Here is a 23,145-nt window from a genome sequence, read left to right on the forward strand (position 1 = left end):
CAATGCTCACTGGGTTTCACAGCCATTCATAGACATGTGTGAGCAGGGAAAAACCTGAGCCACCTCATCCACCGTTCCCAGCTAAGGTCAAATGAGGTGAGGATCTGCTTTCTTATTTCAGCTCTCATGCTATAAATAAAGGGTCCTTTTCATAGTCTATTTAGTTCCATGTTTTTTGCATTTTTGTGCTTTTTCTTGGCGATTTCACCATTTAGAATGGCGGTCAAACACAGAGATGAATGTGGTCAAAAAGTGCTAAGATGTGCCTTATGGATAAAGTAAGCGTGCCTGTGCTTTGCTCAGGCACAAATTACAGTGCTATGTCTGTGATTGCAATGTTGATGAGTCAACAACATGTATTAATCTTGGTGTTCTTAAACAGAAACACACATAAAACAAGATTATTGTCAAAAATATTGTACCAGAGGCCCACAGGAACTTAATCTTGTATATAGCATTCAGTTCAAGTACTGGCTAATTCAATATTGCTCAAGACTTTATAGGATATAATTACTGAAAATAATGAGAACCAACTGTGCTTTTTTCTCTTAACTATTACAAGGCAATAATTATTGTCCCCATTGGACAGATGAAGGCACTGATGTAGCCAAGATCATAGAGCCTAAGAAGAAGAGTAGAATGATCAAAACTCAGTGTGGTTCAGCTTAGGTTTCTTTCACCAGAGAGGAGAGGGGAGAGATGGAAGCTTAAGGAAACAGGTTTCATAACATGTTTTTAAAAGTGAAACTTGTAAGATAATAAGATAATAAACTAGTTTTGGGTTAAATCCTCCTAAAAGTAAATTCATACTTGGATAAGCAGTCCAGTGTTATTAATTAAAGCAGCTGGAAGAGAGCAGGCTTACTTAGGTTTTACTTTTCCCCTCTTTGCTCCTTGCTCAATTACCTCTTACAGGCAATAAATATATGTTAAAATACATTTGCTTTTAGTGACCTTAGAACTCTAGCTTGGTATCTCATTAAAAAAAGAAAAGGAAATTAAAATGTTTCCACAGCATCTGATAAAATCACATAAAAATGAGACTTTAAAGCATTTACAACATAATTTAGTATGTACTGAGAATTCTTCATGTGCTGTGTGCTTTAAAACCTGCTAAAGACAGATAGAACTTTGTGAGAGAGAGATTCCAAGATGGCGACTAGAGGGAGGAAGCAGAAAGCGTGTTTCTTAAAGCAAAATCTTGGAGAGATGCTGGAGAAACAATTTGCAGGAAAAACCACCAAGAAGAGAAAAAACTCCGACACCTCCACACCCCCAGCCTGCGCATAGCATCGCTACTCTATGTTAAATGGAGAAACCAGGAGGGCTCCCATGCCACCAGATGCCAGCTCCTACTGGCTCGAGAGAAGCAGACAACCAGGTGAGTTAAGCAGCACGTGGTACTCCCACAAAAAACCCTGGGCCAGATGAGCATAGCTCCCTGGACAGACTGACCCCCACCCAGGCAAAAAAAGAGAAAAAAAACCTGAATAATAAATAACAACAACAAAAAAAGACATGTAGCAAAGAGGGCGGGGCACCCTGAGTGCCAAAGGGGTGGGAGGGGCAATCCCTCATAGAACTGCAAATAAACAAGCCGGCTGGAGAAGGCAGGAGTGGCAGCCCCCGCTCAGCAACCTTGGAGTGGGAAAACTTGTAAAAGTGGCTGTATGAGGAAAACTCCACTGGAGAGAGAGGAAGGAACAATTCCCATGCGAACTGTAAATAAACAAGCCTGCTGGACAAGGTAAGAGTGGTGCCACCTCCCCCAGTGTGCTTGGAAAGGGGAAAGCTTGTAACAGTGGCGGTTGCACCCTGAAGAACTCTAAATAAACAAAACCTGTGGGGCTAGGTGAGTGTTAAGCTCATTCCTGAGATCTGCAATCAATAAAGCCTCCAGCAACAGTGGCTGACAGTAGCAGACAGGTGAGCTGCAGCCTCAAATAGACATTCACAGAACTGTCTCCAGACTCTTTTTTTTTTTTCTCTTCCTTTGATGAGACAAGGACAGAACTAGAACTGCGTGGTGAAGATCTAACTGAAACTGTACTGCATTTGAACTTGGGATATTTTGTTTTCTTGTTTTTTTACCCCTTTGATGAGACAACGACAGAACTACTTCCGAGACACCATCTCCAGGATTGGAGGCTGAGGGACTAACACCAAAATTATTAATACTGAAACTTTATTGCATTTGAACTTGGGGATTTTTTTTTTTGTATCCTCTCTCTGTCTCTCTAATGCCTGTTTAGCTTACTGTTGATTAGTATACTATCTCTCCCTGTTTATATCTTTGACACAGTTTTGTTTTGTTTTTTTTTACTTGTTTGTTTTTCCCTTTTTCTTTACCTTCTTTGCTTTCCCTCTCCTTTGACCCTTCCATTCTAAAAATCACCACTGTTATTATTACAAGCTAGAAAATACTTAATTGAACACAGTACAGGGACAGTAACAATACCAAGATCAATGATGGGAAGACAGAAAAAACAGGGAAACCAGTTTCTCCACAGCAAAAATTTAGTACAGGAACCAGAGGGGAATGAAGAAAACAGATACTTGGATCCAGACTCCAACAAAACAAAGATAAACTATTCGAAAGAACCCAATGAAGCCCACAAGAACATTCTGAAAGAAGAAATCCTGCAAGTAATCAATGAGAATTTTATAGAGATGATACTGGATATGGTCAACCAAAATGTACAGGAGACACTGGAGAAATTCCTAGACAACAAAAATAGAGAATTTGAAAAAGCACAAGAACAAATAAAAGAAACTATAGAAGCACTGCATAAACACAAAAGTGAAACAAAGAACATGATTAATAACGAGATAAATGAACTCAGGACGAAAATAGACAATATTAAAGAGGAAACGACTCAGGATATGGAAAACCTCAGAAAAAGAACGAAACAGAAATGCAAAACAAAATGGAAGGCCAATCCAGCAGAATAGAACAAGCAGAAGCCAGAATCTTAGAACTCGAAGAAGAAATGGTAATTAAAGGAAAAAACCATAGAACTATTAAACAACTCAAAACCTGTGAAAAGAAAATGCAAGAACTTACTGATTCCATCAAAAGACCAAACCTGAGAATTATGGGGATTGAAGAAGGAGAAGAGGTGCAACCAAAGGGAATGCATGATATATTCAACAAAATAATTACAGAAAATTTCCCAAATCTAGAGAAATCTATGCCCTATATAGGTGCAAGAGGCCTCCAGAAAACCAAACAGACCTGACCAAAATAGAACTACCCCATGACATATTATCATTAAAACAAGTACAGAGACTTGAGAAAGAATGTTGAAGGCTGTAAGAGAGAAAAAACAAGTAACATACAAAGGTAAACCCATCAAAATCACAGCAGACTTCTCAACAGAAACATTAAAAGCAAGAAGAGCATGGGGTGAGATCTTCCGGGCACTGAATGAAAATAACTTCAACCCCAGGATACTCTACCCAGCAAAGCTATCATTCAAAATAGATGGAGCAATAAAAGTCTTCCATGATAAGCAGAAACTAAAACAATATGTGACCACAAAGCCACCACTACAAAAGATTCTTCAAGGGATTCTGCACACAGAAAGTGAAACCCAACTTAGCCATGAAAGGGCAGGCAGTACCAAACTACAGGAAAAGACAAAGCAAGAAATTAGAGAGTAACATCGATTTAGGTATACACAATCAAACCTTTAAACAACTAAGACAACTAAATGACAGGAATCACCACATACCTATCAGAACTAACACTTAATGCTAATGGTCTTAATTCCCCCATCAAAAGGCACCATTTGACGAACTGGATTAAAAAGAAAGATCCAACAATTTGTTGCTTACAGGAGACCCATCTCACTGACAGAAATAAGCATAGGCTTAGGATGAAAGGCTGGAAGATTTACCAAGCCAATGGCCCCCGAAACCAGGCAGGAATAGCAATACTTATCTCTGACAAAGTAGACTTCAAACCTACATTGATCAAATGAGATAAAGGAGGACATTCTATACTAATAAAAGGGGAAATAGACCAAAAGGAAGTAACAATTATCAACCTATATGCACCCAATGTCAACACACCCAATTTCATCAAACATACCATGAAGAACATAAAAGCATATATTAACTCCAACACAATAGTCGTGGGAGACTTTAACACCCCTTTATCATCAATAGATAGGTCATCCAAACAAAACCTCAATAAAGAAATCCTAGATCTAAAATATACCATAGACCAAATGGATCTAGTTGATGTCTACAGAACATTTCATCCAACTTCTACACAATATACATTCTTCTCAGCAGCCCATGGAACCTTCTCCAAAATAGATCATATCCTAGGGCAAAAAGCAAGGCTCAGCAAATATAAGAAAATAGAAACTATACTGTGCATTCTATCTGATCACAATGCAATAAAACTAGAAGTCAACAACAAAAATAAAGACAAAAAACATGCAAACAGCTAGAAACTGAATAATTCATTGCTTAATGAACAATGGGTCATTGATGAAATAAAAGAGGAAATTAAAAAGTTCCTGGAAGTCAATGAAAATGAAAACATAACCTACCGGAATCTATGGGACCCAGAAAAGGCAGTCCTGAGAGGAAAGTTTATAGCCATGAGCGCATATATTAAAAAGACTGAAAGATATCAAATCAATGACCTAATGATACATCTCAAACTCCTAGAAAAACAAGAACAAGCAAATCCCAAAACAAATAGAAGGAGAGAAATAATAAAAATAAGAGCTGAAATCAATGAAATAGAAACCAAAAAAACCATACAAAGAATTAGTGAAATAAAAAGTTGGTTCTTTGAAAAAATAAACAAGATTGATAGACCCCTGGCAAACCTGACTAAAATGAGGAGAGAAAAAACCCAAATTAGTAAAATCAGGAATGCAAAAGGGGAGATAACAACAAACACCATGGAAGTTCAGGAAATCATCAGAGACTACTTCGAGAAACTACATTCAAATAAATTTGAAAATCTTAAAGAAATGGACAGATTTCTAGATACATATGATCATCCAAAACTGAACCAAGAGGACATTAATCACCTGAATAGATCTATCACACAAAATGAAATTGAAGCAGCAATCAAGAGTCTCCCTAAAAAGAAAAGTCCAGGACCTGACGAATTCTCTGCTGAATTCTATCACACCTTTAAAGAAGAACTAATACCAACCCTCCTTTAATTGTTCCACGAAATAGAAAGGGAAGGAAAACTGCCTAACACATTTTATGAAGCCAGTATTACACTTATCCCAAAACCAGGCAAAGACACCTCAAAAAGGAGAACTATAAGCCAATCTCCTTAATGAACATTGATACAAAAATCTTTAATAAAATAATGGCAAACCAAATTCAACAACTCATCAAAAAGATCATTCACCACGACCAGGTGGGCTAAATCCCAGGAATGCAGGGGTGGCTCAACATACGAAAATCAATAAACGTAATAGTCCACATTAACAGAAGCAAAGACAAAAACCACTTGATCATCTCAATAGATGCAGAAAAAGCTTTTGATAAGATCCAACACCATTTCATGATAAAAGCTCTAAGAAAACTAGGAATAGAAGGAAAGTACCTCAACATTATAAAAAATTTATATGACAAACCTACAGCCAGCATTATAGTTAATGGTGAAGAAATGAAACCATTCCCTCTAAAATCAGAAATGAGACAAGGATGCCCACTAGCTCCACTCCTATTCAACATAGTACTGGGATTCCTAGCCAGAGCAAGAAGAAGGAATAAAAGGAATGCAAATAGGTAAAGAAACTGTTAAAAATATCCCTATTTGCAGACAATATGATCCTATACCTTAAAGACCCAAAAACCTCTACTCACAAGCTCCTTGATACCATCAACAGCTATAGCAAGGTAGCAGGATATAAAATCAACATAGAAAAACCATTAGCATTTCTACACACTAATAATAAATAAAATGAGAAAGAATATATGAAAAAAATTCCATTTAAAATAGCCTCAAAAAAAATCAAATACCTAGGTGTAAACTTAACAAAGGATGAGAATGACTTCTATAAGGAAAACTACAAACTTCTGAAGAAAGAGACTGAGAAAGACTATAGAAGTGGAGAGATCTCCCATGCTCATGGATTGGTAGAATCAACACAGTAAAAATGGCTATACTCCCAAAAGTAATCTACTTGTTTAATGCAATTCCCATCAAAATCCCAATGACATTCATCAAAGAGATTGAATAATCTACCATAAAATTTATATGGAAACACAAGAGGCCACGAACAGCCAAGGCAATACTCTGTAAAAAGAACAACGCTGGCGGTATCACAATACCTGACTTCAAACTATATTACAAAGCAATAGCAATAAAAACAGCATGGTACTGGCACAAAAACAGACATGAAGGCCAATGGAACAGAATAGAAGACCCAGATATGAAGTCACACAAGTATAACCAACTTATCTTTGACAAAGGTGCTAAAAATATACGATGGAGAAAAGACAACCTCTTCAACAAAAACTGCTGGGAAAACTTGTTAACAGTCTGCAAAAAACTGAAACTAGATCCATGTATATCACCCTATACCAATATTAACTCAAAATGGATCAAGGATTTAATATTAGACCCCAAACTCTAAAGTTGATATAGGAAAGAGTAGGAAATACTTTGGAACTAATAGGTACAGGCAAGAACTTTCTCAATGGAACCCCAGCAGCTCAGCAACTAAGAGATAGCATACATAAAACTATCATAAAACTAAAAAGCTTCTACTCAACAAAAGAATTGGTCTCTAAACTGAAGAGACCACCCACAGAGTGGGAGAAAGTATTTGCTAGTTACACATCAGAGAAAGGACTAATAACCAGAATATATAGGGAACTTAAAAAACTAAATTCTCCCAAAATTAATGAACCAATAAAGAAATGGGCAAGTGAACTAAACAGAACTTTCTCAAAAGAAGAAATTCAAATGGCCAAAAAACACATGAAAAAAATCCTCACCATCCTTAGCAATAAAGGAAATGCAAATTAAAACCACACTAAGATTCCACCTCACCCTTGTTAGAATAGCCATCATTTACCAACTTAACAACAGATGTTGGCGAGAATGTGGGGAAAAAGGAACTCTCTTACACTGCTGGTTGGAATGTAAACTAGTACAACCATTCTGGAAAAAAATATGGAGGCTTCATAAAAATCTAAACATAGATCTACCATATGATCCAGCAATACCATTCTTGGGGATATACCCAAAAGAATTTGACTCAGGTTACTCTACAGGCACCTGCACACCCATGTTTATTGTAGCACTATTCAAAATAACAAAGTTATGGAAACAGCCAAGATGCCCCACTACCCATGAATGATTTAAGAAAATGTGGTATTTATACACAATGGAATTTTATGTAGCCAGGAAGAAGAATGAAATGTTATCATTCACAGGTAAATGGATGGAACTGGAGAACATTATTCTAAGCGAGGTTAGCCTGGCCCAAAAGACCAAAAATCGTATGTTCTCCCTCATATGCGGACATCAGATCAAGGGCAAGCGTAACAAGGCGACTGGACTTTGATCACATGATAAAGCGAGAGCACACAAGGGAGGTATGAGGATAGGTGAGACACCTAAAAAACTAGATAGCATTTGTTGCCCTCAACACAGGGAAACTACTGCAGATACTTTAAAGCAACTGACGCCAATAGGAGAAGGGGATCAGGAACTAGAGAAAAGGTTAGTTCAAGAAGAATTAACTTAGAAGGTAACAACATGTACAGGAAAGCAATGCGAGTCAACTCCCTGTACAGCTGTCCTTATCTCAACTAGCAAAAACCCTTTCTCCTTCCTATTAGTGCTTATATTCTCTCTTCAACAAAATTTGAGATAAGGGCAAAATAGTTTCTGCCTGGTAGCAAGGGTTAGGGGGGGTAAGGGAGGGGGTGGGGGGAAGGGGGGAGAAATGACCCAAACATTGTATGCACATATGAAAAAAACCAACTTTGTGAAAAAGTCCAAGATAAGTAAGATACTTCCCGATTTTAAAAAAAGATATAAATATTAACTAGCTATCCCACATGTTCATTATTTGAGTTCTAAAGTATGGAGTTATACTCAATAATACTAAATTGTTTATGGCTACAAGAACTAAGAGTTTTTTTTGGCTGTGCCATGACTATTAATTTTTGAAACTTTTTATTGAATTAGAAAATCCAGATTTTTAAAAAGATCCAAATATGAATTCACATAATAGATAGTAATGGCTATGGCTTAGCAGTCAAATAATGTACAAATTTTGAAAATGAGTAACGTTGTACAGCATATGCTCAGCTAAATGAAGTGGCCCTGAAAGAGGCTATAAAGACCCACTGTGTCTTTGCCTCAGAGCATCTGCTGTTTCCCCATGCCTGCTTGTTATTCTCATTAAGTAGAAATAGCACTCATGATGTGAAAACCACATTTAAACAATACAAAGGTTAAGAAAAGTGGTAGAAGATCAATATAAAAAGACCTTTCTACCAAAAGCAAACTTGTCTAGGAGAGTGCAAAAAGAAATTGTGGAACTGGCAAATGACTAAGAATTCTGGTGGGACCCCATGGAAGGGATCCTCACTGGATTTAATGAAGATTCTTCAGACTACTGAGCAGCAGGACTTGTTTTATCCAACTGTGTAGGGACTTAAAATCCATCCTGCCCTATACAGGGTGTGAACCTCAACTGTCAACTGGCAATAACCACAGTGAACGTTTTCCCAACACATTAAAAACATAATTGTCCCTGTCTGAGAACCATGTGCTGAAGATGTTCACCTGTTTTTTTGTCTTGTTTTGTTTTTAAATTTGGCCAGGGAATAAATTCATTTGTATTTTCAATCACTGGTGGTTTTGTCCTTCCTTCAGCAAATCTGAAGTTACACTAGAATTGGTCTTATTATACTGTTTTCTCATGACTTTTTTTTAAAAACACAGTTTATCACTTAATTATAATTTATCCTTTTTCAACACAAAATATCCATCCTTATACTTCTATTAGTTCATCATTTTAAAATATCAAAGAGAAGAGTGTTTATGGGAAAATTTTAAGTCTTATCTCCAAATCCTGAATGCACAAGATAGGAAATTATAACAAAACTTGCCTGGAGATGCTTTTTCTAAAAAAAAAAAAAAAAAAAAAAATTTAAATTAAATTTAGTATTTTGGAGAAAGGGTCTCACTATGTATCCCTCTTGCCTCCGTGATTACAGAAATGTATTACCACCATCACCACCACATCTGTGCCCGCTCCTTTTTTTGGGGGAGACAGAGTCTTACTCCATTGCCCACGCTGACCTAACACTTGCTATGTAGTCCAGGCTGGCCTTTAACTTTTGATCCTACTACCTAATCCTCCTGAGTCCTGGGATTACAGGCATGAACCACAGTGCTGGACATGGAGAGTCTATAAATAATATTCTCACACATAAAGGAACAATGATAATATTAATTATAATAGAAAAATTTAAATATAGTATAAATTTATCAGTAGTCTAAATAAATAGTATGAATTTATCAGTAGTGTGATATGGTATGTTATGCTATTATTACAATGTGTGTTGGTGGAGTGGATTTTTATTAAGCTCCACAATTCTGTTGGTGATTTCCTAGTTGAATTTCATACTCAGATGTATGTGTTTATGTCAGAAATTCAAAAGTCCCATATTTATAAATAGCCACAAATGGTTTGCTAAATAAATCAACCAGCTTTTAATTGATAAATTACATGTACCCAGCGAATTTCTCATGTTACAAAAATGATTACATTTGATGACAGAGATAGAAACAGAACAATAATAAATCTGACATTTTTTCTTTGCTAAAAATATTAGTATTATCCAGGACACACAAAAAGCATCTGAATGTGTGAATGAGTAAAATGAATGAATAACTGGGCATTTCTTAGGCCTCAAATGTATTCATATATACTACTTTTTCTTTACTGGAGTAATTTTCCTGTAATAATTATAACTTCTGCTTTTGATTTAAAATCAAAGTAATTTTAAATCAAATCTTGGATCAGTGACTTGCTAGTTGATGATCTTGACAAGAGTACCTTTAAAATAAAGACTATATCCTACATATTGTGAGGCCTAAATAAAATAAAGTGTGACAAGTTATAGGTAGAGAGATTGTCACACTGGATGCATTTGACTAACTGAATTCCTTTAGCCATTATATCCCTCTCTGTGTCAAATTCCAGGTTTGGGTCTTGGAAAAGACTGATGAGGAAGTTACTAGTGCTCCTGAGTCTCTAGGAGGCTCAAGGGGTCTTACTTTCTGGCCATGTCAATAGAGGTATAAGCTTATACAACAGCCCAGACAGGCAGAACAGAAACAAAATAAAAGAAATCGTGCTGAGAAGCAAAGCAGGCACGAGGTGTGGGGGTGACATGTTCTCTTTTCTTTCATTAAGCTGGAAGCCAAGCAGCTCATTGTTCAGCACCTCATCCCATGGACTCATGGGAGAGAGGAGAGTTTAAGAACTCTGGCCTGTTGAACAGGGAGACTGAAGCTCAAGGGCGAGATGATTCGCATGAGGCACCACAGCTGGTGTGCAGGGCATCCAGGAAAGAAGCCCAGCATACTCAACACTTGACCCATTTGTCTTTCTTCTGAGCAGTTATGCCTGTCCTTGCCTGCTCAGACACAGAAGGTGACAGTGCAGTGAGGACACGGAATTTCTAATCCCTCTATCAGCTGCCTGTTACTGCACAACCCCCAAAGGATATACTAGACAACACACATAGAAAATCTCTTATTTTTTACTTCTACTTAGGGTTTGTTTCCCACCCCTATAGTTCTCATTTTTTCTCGCCCTAGTGTGTTCAGGGCTAGAATCTTAAGGACACTTACTTACCCTTTAGCCAATGCCTGGATGCCACCCAAGTCATGGGGTTTGCTCCTGGCTTACTTGCTATGGGTCCGTTGGGATCATGCTTGACTTTCTAAGGGCACTAGGCATCCCTGCAGGGGCACCTCCCAGGTGGAGAGCCTAAAGAGGAAGAGTCACTATAAAGAGTAATAGTTATTGCCATTTTATAAGTGCCTCACCTGCAGTCAGTAATATTGTGGATGGCTTACATAATTGTCTCCTTTACTCTCCCAGCCTATGAGACTTACTTATTTTCCTTTCCTAGATTAATAGATGAGGACACTGACATCAGGTGATATACCTGAAGTTATACAATTAGGTGGTAGAATTAAATTACAAACTCAGATTCCATGCTTTTAAGAATTATGATACTACTTTTTCATTGGCACAGAGATCAGTGTTTGTTCCATCTGCAGTACTAGGGATCAAATCCATGGCGTCTACTCTACCATTTGCGCTATACTTCTAGCTCTTTTGTATGTATGTATGTATTTATTCACTTATTTAGGTGGTACTGGGGTTTGAACTCAGGACTTGCTCTTTAGCAAGTCCCTCTACCAGGCCCAGCCCTCCTGTGCTTGTAGTTATTTTTCAGGCAGTGTCCTGTGTTTTTGCCCCAGCCTGCCTTGAACTTAAGTTCTCCTATTATGGCTTCCTTCATGAAGCTGGGATGACAGACAGATACCACCATGCCCAGCTTATTAACTGAAATGGAGTTTTGTTAACTTTTTGATGAGGCTGGCCTTGAACCGTCATCTTCCCGATCTTCACCTCCTGAGTAGTTGGAATTACAGATATGAGCCACCACATCTGGTCCTTTTGTTTTGTTTATGATATAGGGTCCTGCTGACTTCACCCATGCTGCTCTTGAACTTGTGATCCTCTGGTCTCCACCTCCTGAATAGCTGGGATTACAGGTGTGTACCATCATACCTACTTCTATTTAAGGATTCTTTATAGCAATTTCCCTCTATTCACTAAAACCTACTTCCCTTTCTAAGGAGGCTCAATTTTGTATTATTAAAGATAACATTTTATCATATGCATGTCAAAACTTCTTTCTGTATAGAAGAAAGTTAAGTAGGGACAGGAAAGATTCATGTTTCTCATACAAGTTACTGTGCCCTTTACAGTGAGGATACTTTAATTATTGTATATTAAGATAGAACTCCACTTGTACCTGTAAACTTTTTCTATAAGCTCCAGAAACTCCTGTTAGAAAATTCAAGATATAGCTGGGTAAGGTGGTATATGCCTGTAATCCCATCTATTAGGGAGGCAGAAGTGGGAGGATCATGAGTTCAGGGCCACTCTGGGCAACACAAGACCCCTTCTCAAAAGAAAAAAATCATGATACTACTTTTTATAAATTTCTTGGAGGAGAAATGGTATTCCTTATCTGTTTCTTTTAAATGGGCATGGAAAGAAATAGGTCAAAGAAATGCAAAAGCAACTATCTTCCCCCTGTCTACATCTATGTATCCTTATGTACGTATGAATGTAATGTATGGATATTTTCTACTCAATAAAAGACCTGTGTCATTCTGCTTCAATAAAGCCACACTCCATAATTCCACTGACTTCTAGTGCCAGCTAACGGACTGTACTCTCTGAGTTCTGCAAGGAATGAGGCGCTCTCAAGGAACTATCAGTCGAGGAATGGAGACATATCCTCATAACTCAGGAATTCATGTGCACTCAATTTACCAAAGGAAATGAACTTTCATGTAGTCATAATTTTTGTTTTTAATCCTACAAAATAAGTTACCTTATGATCATGAATAAATGCATCAATTAAAATGATTTCATTATAACATATACATTATCATCTTCTTCAGCATGACTTATCTTACCTTGATCTTTTGGTGATAGTGATATGGAATTCTGCATTATGATGTATTTGACTTGAATAATAACTTTCCTAAAAATAACCAAGCACAAATAATAATTAGAAAACAACTGTGATATTATGTTAAATACATACTAAAACAGACCACAAGCTGTTTTAAAAAGTCTTTATACTTCTAACTATATGACTTATATGAGCAGTAAGAAATGGGCTGAGATATTAATAACTGATGTCCTTATGCTCATCTCACTGTCCTGCAGAAAGGGTTCTATTGAGCATTCTGGAACGGGCATGGAGAGGGATGCACTACAGGGGCCTATGTACAGCTCTGCTGTCAGAGTCATGTATAGGTAAGCAAAATTAGCATTCTCTGAAAATCCCTGTTCTGATAATTATGTCTCATATATCCTGTTTAAGACGAACTAACTAAAATGCTTAACAGTATAGGTAAAGGCAATATAATTGTAATACATTCATTTGCTGAAATATAATTCAGTCATTAAAATGTAGTTATGAAGGTTATGTAGCAACATAAGAAATGTTAATGATACAGTACATAAGATAAACATACTAAATGATACATACTAGCATTATAACTGTACAAAAAACAATAGCATATGAAACCACATGGCAGAAAATTTGCTAATATTTATATTTTCATCATGTTTGGTGACAGAATTATATGTTAATATGCATATTTTCATTGTGTTTCATAATAGAATTATATGTGTCTTTCTCCATTTTAGTTATTTTACAAATAGTCTATGCTGTAGAATTCCATATTAATAAAATACAATTGTTCCTCAATTTCCTTGAGGGATTAGTTCCAGCACTCCCTTTGGCTACCAAAATGCAGAAATCCTCAAGTCTCCTATTAAATGGTGTAGTGCTTATATATAACCCATGTGCATTCTCCTGCATACTTTAAAACATTTCTAGATTACTCATAATATGTATTAAAATACAAATGCTATAAACAGTTGTTACACTTCATTATTTGGGAAATGATGACAAGAAAAAAGTGTGTATGTGTTCAGTATAGATGCAATTTTTTAAAGACATGTTTTGATCCAGTTGTTTGGATCTGAGAATGTGGAACCTGCATATGTAGAGGGCTGACTTATTAAAAATAAGACAATTAACATCTTTGAAAAAATACAGGAAAATATTTTTGTAAGATTTCAAACACAGAATTGTTTTTAACCATTAAGGTAAAGAATTCAGGATGAATTTTTCTACATAAAAATTAAAAAAAAAATTTAAATAAGAGTATTTGACAACATTGAAAGGCATAACTTTCATTTTAGCCAAGAGTGAGTAATAGAGACCAGATTTGCCCTTCTGCTTGAAACAACTTAAAAAGGTAATACAGATGAAACAATGTTTTCAAAACACTGGACATCAGTTTCTGAAAAGCTTATCCCTGAGAGACAAGAAACAATGGAGATGAACCCTACAGCTGGGATTCCTAGAGTACTGGAGAAAAGACTGCCATATGGAGAAAGAGTCCCCATTGTATATTCCCCTTCCTAGTAATTACCAGCACATATAAGTGAGGACATTCCCTAAGGCCAAGGAAGGATCCAAAGTGCCTGACACTCAAGAGGGAGGAATATTGTCCGTTCCTAGAGCCAGATGGGAAAGACTCATAACTCACAGGACACGGGGTAGAATACTCATAATGGTCCTGTTTTTATAGGGGGCATAATTAACTGCAGACTGAGAATTTCTTGGGTTTCACAGAGCAAATCTTAAAGCAAGACATGAATGGGTCAACTGTTTCCAAGTACTTTACCTACATATCAGAACAAAGCTCAAGCATACCTACAGAAACACAAAAAATATCCACCACCCCAAAAAGTAAAATTCATAATGCCTGATATCTGCTAAAAATTATCAAGTAGGCAAAGAAGCCAGAAAATATGAGGTATAATGTAGAAAATAATCAAAACTGACCCAGAACTGACACACATGCTAAAATTAGCAGTTAAGAAAATTAAGTGTATAATAGTACTTTGTATGTTCAAAAAAGCTAATTACAAGCAGGAAAGATAAGAAAAATCCAAATAAAACAATTTAAAAGATAAAAGCTACAATGTATAAGATGAAAAATACATGAGATGGGATTAACTGCATATAAGATATGTCAGAATAAAATATTAGCAAATTTTAAGGCATGGCAATAGAGATTAACAGAATGAAGCTCAAGGAGAACAGAGTTAGAAAGCAAAAGAACATCATGTACAAGGCAAGCCCTCACAAAAGTTAGTAAGACTCTTATCTCAAAACAAGTTGGGCACAATGGTGAATACCTGTAATCCTGCTACTCAAGAGGAAGAGATAGCAGGACTGCAGTCCAAGGCTGGCCAGTTAGCTTGAGAGCGTATTTGAAAAACAAACTAAAGCAAAAAGGACTGGGGGTGTAACTAAAGTAGAGTGCTTGTCTAGCAAGCTTGAGGCCCTAAATTCAAAACCCCAATATCATCAACCCCTCCCCTGCAAAATTCAAAAGAACAAAGCATCAACTGAGCTTAACTTAAAGAAATTAAGCTTCAAGAAGTCTAATACACTAGTAACTGAAGAGAGATGGAAAAATGAAATAATATTTTAAGAAATAATGGTTGAAAATATTTCCAAATTTGATAAAGGTATAAATACACAGATCCAAACATCTCAAAACAGATGACATATAAGAAAGATGAAAACTATAGCAAGACATATAATGATGAAATTGCTCAAAACTAGTGAAAAAAAGAAAAATTTAAAGACTCATTACATACAGAGGAACAATGTTAAGGACAACAGCAGATTTCTTATTAGAAACCTTCAGGCCTAGATGCTTCCCTGGTGATGTTCACTGAATCTTTTTTTTTTTTTTTTTGACAGTACTAGGAGTTTGAACTCAGGGCTCCATGCTTGCAAGGCAGGTGCTCTTTCACTTAAGACATGGCTCCAGCCCTTTCTTGCTCTGGTTAGATTGGAGCTATGGTCTTTCTTTTTTGGCCAGGCTGGCCTGGACCACAATCCTCCTATTTCAAGCTTCCCACTATCACTGGGATGACAGGTACATGCCATCATGCCCAGCTATTTACTGTTGAGATGAGAGTCTCACAGACCTTTTTGCCAGGGCTGGCCTGTAACCACAATCCTAATCCCAGGCTCCCACATACCTTGGGATGAAAGGTGTGTGCTACCACATCCCACTATTGGTTGACATGTCTTGTACATTTTTTCCCTGGCTGGCCTAGAATGGTGAGTTATCTCAATCTCAGTTTCCCAATCGCATCCTTTCAAGTATCTAGAATTACAGGCATGAGGCACCAGTGCCCAACTATCTTACTGAATCTTTAAGGAAAAAATAATTCTGATCATATAAAATTCTTCCAGAAAATTGAAAATGAGGGAATTCTAACTATATAAGAAGGTAGCACTATCTAGTTAGCAAAACTAGACAAAGCCTTCATGAGAAAAGAAATCTACAGATCAATATCCCTTATAAGCACAAATGTAAAAGTTATAAACAAAATTTTAGCAAGTGAAATCCAACAATATAACACATCATGATCAAATAGGGCTATCCCAGAAATACACATTTGTTTTAACATTCAAAATCAATGCAAGTCACCAAACTAAAAAAGAAAAAGTATATGATCACCTCAATAGATGCAGAAAATGTATTTTTTTAAAAACCTGTTTCTAAGAACTTTTAGAAAACTAAGAATAGAAGGGTACCTTTGAGAAACATAATACCAACATCATGCTAAAGAAGAAAAGGCTAAGTGTCTTCCCTCTAAGTTCACTAACAGGTGAAGGATACCCACCCTCACACTACTATTCAACACTATATTAGAAGTTCTAGCCAGGGCAATAAAACAAAATTAATAAAATGTATCCAGATTGGAAAACAAGACATACAAGTCTTTATTTGCAGATGACATGATTGTCTGTGGAAAATTCAGTGGAATCTACAAAAAGTTCTTCAAACTAATAACAGAATTTAGCAACACTGCAGAATACAAAAATAAAGTATATTTATATATTCTAGCAACAATTAAAAAATGAAAAAATAAATAAGAAGTTTAAATTTAAAATATAATTTGTGACAGTGAAACAATTAGATAAGGATAAATATGGCAAAAGATGGATAGATCCATACATTGAAAACTATTAAGTACTCATGAGAGAAACTTAAAAGACCCAAATAAATGGAGAGATATATCATGTTCACAGGCTGGAAGACTCAATGTTGGTTAACATCATAATTCTCTTCAAATCAATCTACAGATTCAATGTAATCCTGACAAAAATTCAGTAGACTTTCTGTAGAAATTAACAAACTTATTCTAAAAATCAAATGGAAATGAAAGGAACAGAATAGCCAAACTGTTTTCAAAAAAGAAAAAGCTGAATTATTTTAGTTTGAAGACTTACCAGTCTAAAACTATCAAGACAATATAATTATAATGCAAAGACAGACAAATCAATGCACCAGAATAGGAGTCCAGAAATAAAACTACTTCTCTTTGATCAACTGAGTTTTCATGAAATTCCAAAGGGAAGCCAGTGGACAAAAGAGAGTCACTTCAACGAATGATACTGGGACTATTGGATATCCACGTGGAACAACACTACTGCCACTAAAACAATTTCTGAGCCACACTTCACAAAATTAAAGATGCATCAAACACCCAAATATAAAACCCAAATTATAAAACTCCTAAAAGAAACACTATGATCTTTGGTCAGTCAGTGATATCTTAGTGTAATCCACACAATAACAAACTGTACTTCACCAAATTTAAAACTTATGCTCTTCAAAAAACATTAAGTGAATGAAAAGACAAGCCACACAATAGGAGAAAATATGTGCAAATGATAGCTATGATAAATTGTATACAACATAAAAACAACACTCCTAGGTCAGCAATTAGGAAACAAACAACCCAATATACAAAATCTTAACACATACTTAATCTAAAAAAGATATCTGGCTTGCAAATAGGGACATGAAAGATGCTTACCATCATTAGTTATTATGGAAATGCAAATTAAAACCCAAGTTACATCACACATCTATCAGAGTGGCTGAAAGGGAAAAAAAAATCAACTAAAGTAAGTGTTGCCAAGAAAGTAGAAGAAATAGAAATAAAGCTTTATACGCTGCTTGTGATAATATACAACAGTTGTTACTTTGAAAAATAGCTTGATATTTTTTTCCATGAGCTAAAGATACACCTACCATAGAATCTAATCCCTTTCTACTGACCCAAGAGCAAAGCATATGTTCATACAAACACTTATACAAAGAATATTCATAGCAACTTTACCCTCAAACCAAAAACAACCCAAATATTCATCAGCAGTAGAACATATGAACATACAAAGGAACACTATACAGCAATGTAAAGGAACAGACAGATCATCAATCCTCATTACAACTAGAATGAATCTGTATAAACATCGCTGTTTGAGAGAAGCCAGACCAAAAAAGAGTTCATATTGTGTAATTTTAACTACATAAGATTTTAGGAATTGGAACTTACATGGACAGAAAGCATATTGATGGTTGCCTGAGGACAGGGGAGACAGGGAGTTTAGAAGGAAAACCAAGTGGACATGAACAACTGTGATGGTCGGTCTTAATTGTTAAACTTGATTGGATTGAGAAATGCCTAAGAGACACACACCTGTAGGTGTGTCTGTGAGGGCATTTCCAAAGGCAAATAGATTGTGAGGACTTTGACCTAATGGGTAGATTAATCTCCTGATGAATTCATAACATGATGGAATTATTGGGAGGTGGTGCAAGGTAGGAGGTGGAGCCTACTTGGACAACATAGAGCACTGGAGCATGTCCTTGATTGCTTTATTTTGGCCTAGCCCCTGCCTGTATTCTACATTTCTCTACTTCCTGTCCACCATGAGGTGAATAGCTTCCTTTACCACTACACACTCCCACTGCCATTATGTCCTGTCTCATCCCAGCTACTGAATCAATCAATTGACCCAGTGGTAATGACTGAACCTTCTGAAAAGGTGAGTGAAAATAATTCTTTTTTCCTTTCAGTGGCTCTGCCAGGCATTTTGGTCACAGTGCAACAAAGGTAACTAATATAGGAATACATATCCTTCCATTAGGGTGACGGAGTCTGTTCATTATCTTGACTATTATTAAGGTTTCAGTGTATATACATATATCAACATTTATTGTATTTTACTTTAAATATGTGCAACTTATTGGGTGTCAAGTATATCTTAATAGATGTTAAAAATTAAAAAAATCAAATATTGGGGAAAATGGAAAACTCACAACAGACATATGGATATCCATTTATTCATTTAACAGATGGTGTTTGAGGTGCTACTATGCATTCTGGAAAGATGTACTGAACATGAATTTTGTGTTCATGTTGTATAAAAGAAATTAGTAAGAATGAAAAAACATTCACTATAAAAATTAGTAAAGATTTAAAAACTTATGAAAGAATAAAGTAATCACTGGAAAGAATGTTAAGGCTTACTAAAAATCAAAGAAATACAAATTACTAAAGTAAAACTACCTTTGTTTGCTTACAAATTCTCAAAAACACTAACTGTTGGGAGTATGAGGAAAGAGGTCTGACATTTACTCTGTGCAATGTAGTAGGTACAAACTGTCTAAGGGGTATGCTGGTTGCCTTAAAGTTCTGTGATCTTTTTTGTCCAGATCTTCCTTCCACTTCCAGGAATTATCTCAGAAAACCATTGTAGTAATCATCATCCCATTATCTTTAAAAGAACTTTCAGGGTGCTATTTATAATGATCTTTGTAAAACTCCAAAGTAAATTAGAGTATTTTTTTTATAATGAAGCTATAAAAATGTTCCTTAAAAATTTAAAAATATGAAAAATGCTTGTATGTTTTTGCATGAAAGGTGTTATGGTTTGAATATGAAGTATCTCCCCGAGAAGGCTCACCTGTTAAAGCTGAGGTCCCCAGCTAGTGGTACTATTTTGAGAGGTTCTGGAAACTTTAGAATGTTGGACCTACCTGGAGGAAGCAGGTCACTGGAGGCGGGTTCTAGAGGTTATCTTGTCCCCTGCCCCTTGTCTCTGTCTCTGCTTCCTGTCTACCATGAGGTGAGCAGCTATTCTCCACCACACGCTCCTGCTGCCTTCAAGTTCTGCCCAAACACATGAGACCAAGTGATCATGGACTGAATCCTCTGAAGCCATGAGCCAACATAAATCCTTCCTCCCTTAAGTCATTTATGTCAGGTATTTGGTCACAGTTACGCAAAAGTAACTAACACAAAAGGGTTTATTATAGAGCACTATGGTTTACTTTTCTCATATATTCATGACAGAAACTAGCAAATATTAAAAGTGGCTATATCTGAGTGAAAGATTAGTTTTCTTTTTATGCTATGGACATATTACAAAGTTCCTCAAATTAACAAATACTAGCTTTGCAATCAGAAAAACTACAAGTTTTTAATTGTTTTAGAATACTACATAGAAAAGGAGTACCATGAAAATAGCTTTTGTTATTTATTTATATTTAAAATTTTTGAACTGATACATAAAACATAAAAATTACACATATTAATGGGATTCCGTGTGGTGTTCCAATATACGTATGCATCGTATAATGTTTCAATCAGGTTAAACATATTTCCTCAATCATCTACTGTTCCTTCATGGTGAAACCATTCAATATAATTTCAGCTTTTTGATAAACACTATGTACCTATTACCTGTTTCATACTACTGTGCAATGCCACAGCAGAGCTTCTTACTTCTAATTGTAACTCATGCCACACTAGTCATCTTTACCCATCCATCCCTTTCCCCTACTCTCCCTAGACTCTGCAGACACCACTTCACTCTTAACCTGTATGAAATCAACTTTTTTATATTCCAAGAGATCATTTGGTATTTGTATCTCTGTTTGACTTATTTCACTAGCATAATTATCTCTAGTCCCATTTATGTTGTCACAAATGACAAGATTTCATTTATTTTATAGTATTCTATTATGTATATGTACCACATTTTCTTCATTCATCAGTTGATGGACACTTCAGTTGATTTCTTATCAACTGGCTATTATGAATACTGCTACAATAAACATGGGAGTGCAGGTCTCTCTTCAATATACTGATTATATTCCCTTTGGATAGATACCCAGTAGTGGGATTGCTTAATAATACGTTAACTCTCTGTTTTTTGGAGGAACCTCCAGACTGTTTTCCATAATGGCTGTACTAAATTATATTGTCATCAACAGTGGGCAGGGTTCTCTTTTCTTAACACCTTTGCTATCACTTATGATCTTTTGTCTTTTTTTGATACTGAAGTGAGATAATATTTCATTGTGGTTTCAACTCGAATTTCCATGGTAATTAACAGTGTTGAACATTATTTTCATAATTTGTTGGCTATCTTTTGAGAAATGTCTATGTAGGTCTATTGCCATTTTTAAAATTGGGTATTTGCCACTGAGTTTTAAGGGTTCCTTATACATTCTGGAAATTAACCCCTTGTTAATATCCATAAGTACAGATTGCAAATATTTTCTCCCATTAGGTAGGTAGGTGAACTTCTTCACTCTGATGATTGTTTCCTTTGCTGTCCAGAAGCTTTTTAGTTTGCTAGAATCCAATTTGTCTATTTTTGCTTTTATTTCCTGAGCTTTTGGGGTCTTGTCCATTCCAATACGCTAAAGCATTTCCCTATGTTCTCTTCTATAAGTTTTGTTGTTTCATGTCTTACGTTTCATTGTTTAATCCATTTTTAAGTTGATTCTTTGTAACTGGTGAGAGGTAAGGGTCTTGTTTCAGTGTTCTGCATGTGGATACCCAACTGTCCCATCACAATTTACTGAGAAGACTGTCCTTTCTCCAGTGTGTGTTGTTAGCATCCTTGTTGAAAAATCACTTGACTGTAGATCATGGGGTTAGTTATTGGCATAAAATTCTGTTCCACTGACTGTGTGTCATGCTAACACCATGATGTTTTGATTACTATAGTTTTGCAGTGTACTTTTTAATTTTATTTTATTATTCATATGTGCATACAAGGCTTGGGTCATTTCTCCCCCCTGCCCCCACCCCCTCCCTGCAGTGTACTTTGAAGTCAGGTTGTATAACACTTTTATCTTTGTCCATTCTGCTCAAGATTGCCTTAGCAAGGTCATTAAAATAATTTTAACTATACTCCCAGCAGCTCAGTATTTAAATTAGAAAAGTCTAGAGTCATATTGTCTTGCTACCATATAAGATGGCACTGTATTTAATTCTATTATAATTATAAAAAATACATTGTGTTATTAATGCACCTAACATTAAAGAAAACAAGTGAATAATTACAATGTTGCATCTTATAATTGGATTGTGTAATAGTATTAAAGGGAAAGATGCATTACACTGGCCCATAAGCAAAATCACTATGCATTTTTACTCCAGATACCATGGTACAGAAGTCACTATGTCCTTCACAGTGTATAAGAATCTGTGAAAATTTAAACCTAACTTTTCTTACTCGAATTGCTAGAAAGTATATAAAGCAGAAAAATCTATCAGAAAGGAACAAAAATTAAAGAACACAAGCAGTGAATGTCATCAATTATGGAAAGATTTAATAAAATGAGCTTTATAAATCAGTCATATGATTGTTTTAATTCTAGTTAATATATCATATTTAAGCAGAGTTGATTAAAAAGGAAAATTAGGTGAATTGGTTACTTGTGAAAGTGGCAGCTTGATGATGCTAGAAATGGAAATTTCCTATTTCCTCCTTATTGAAGAAGCCTCAGGCAAACATTGCCTTATCTTTGTTATACTGCCTTGCCAAGGTTCCTAAAAATAAATTTAGAGGATAAAGACGGCCATTTGTTCTATGCTCAATGAGCTATTGACATCAGCCCTTGCTGTGAGTTCCTGGGGTTGTGCATGATCTAGGGTAAGTACGGGGTAATGATCACATGACTGCAATGCAGATGTCAATCTAGATTATTTCCAGAAAATTATTTCCTAGAATAAACATGTCATACATAACCAGACAGACATGCTGTCATTCAGGTGTCACAATGTAACGAATGTGGCCAGGAGGACAACTTGAAATGTGAAAATATCAAGAAAGATGGTGAGTCTTTTGGTGTTTACAATTGACAATTTTTAACAGGCCCTCCGTATACATTGAGACAATGTCTTTAACCTACCCTGACTGGGCAGCTGTTTCTCTTTCTAGTCTTACCCCAGCTTTGATTCTACTGTGATCTTGTGCCTCTTGATTTTAAAGCACAACATGGTGTTGTGCCCAGATTTCATGTTTGAGACTAGAACCAGTGTCAGTGATTCCATAGATAATAAAATGGGACTGGTTTGGTAAAAGTATTTCATCATATAACAATAACCCAATTTGTTT

General features: G+C 35.9%; 1 protein-coding gene across 11 annotated transcripts in view; it reads right to left on the reverse strand.

The window, feature by feature from the left end:
* Znf438 (zinc finger protein 438) overlaps window positions 1–23,145 on the reverse strand; it is a 190,892-nt gene that overhangs the window by 21,797 nt on the left and 145,950 nt on the right. For 9 of the 11 annotated variants that reach the window (XM_074056191.1, XM_074056199.1, XM_074056193.1 and 6 more), the window contains one exon: window positions 12,743–12,810. In XM_074056191.1, coding sequence (XP_073912292.1) covers window positions 12,743–12,810 — 68 coding nt within the window. Of the gene's footprint in view, window positions 1–10,874; window positions 11,010–12,742; window positions 12,811–23,145 lie in introns of those variants that run through there. The other 2 variants (XM_074056201.1, XM_074056197.1) reach the window with 1 other exon arrangement.

The sequence above is a fragment of the Castor canadensis genome, chromosome 15 (assembly GCF_047511655.1).
Source record: "Castor canadensis chromosome 15, mCasCan1.hap1v2, whole genome shotgun sequence".
In the NCBI taxonomy this organism is placed as follows: Eukaryota; Metazoa; Chordata; class Mammalia; order Rodentia; family Castoridae; genus Castor; species Castor canadensis.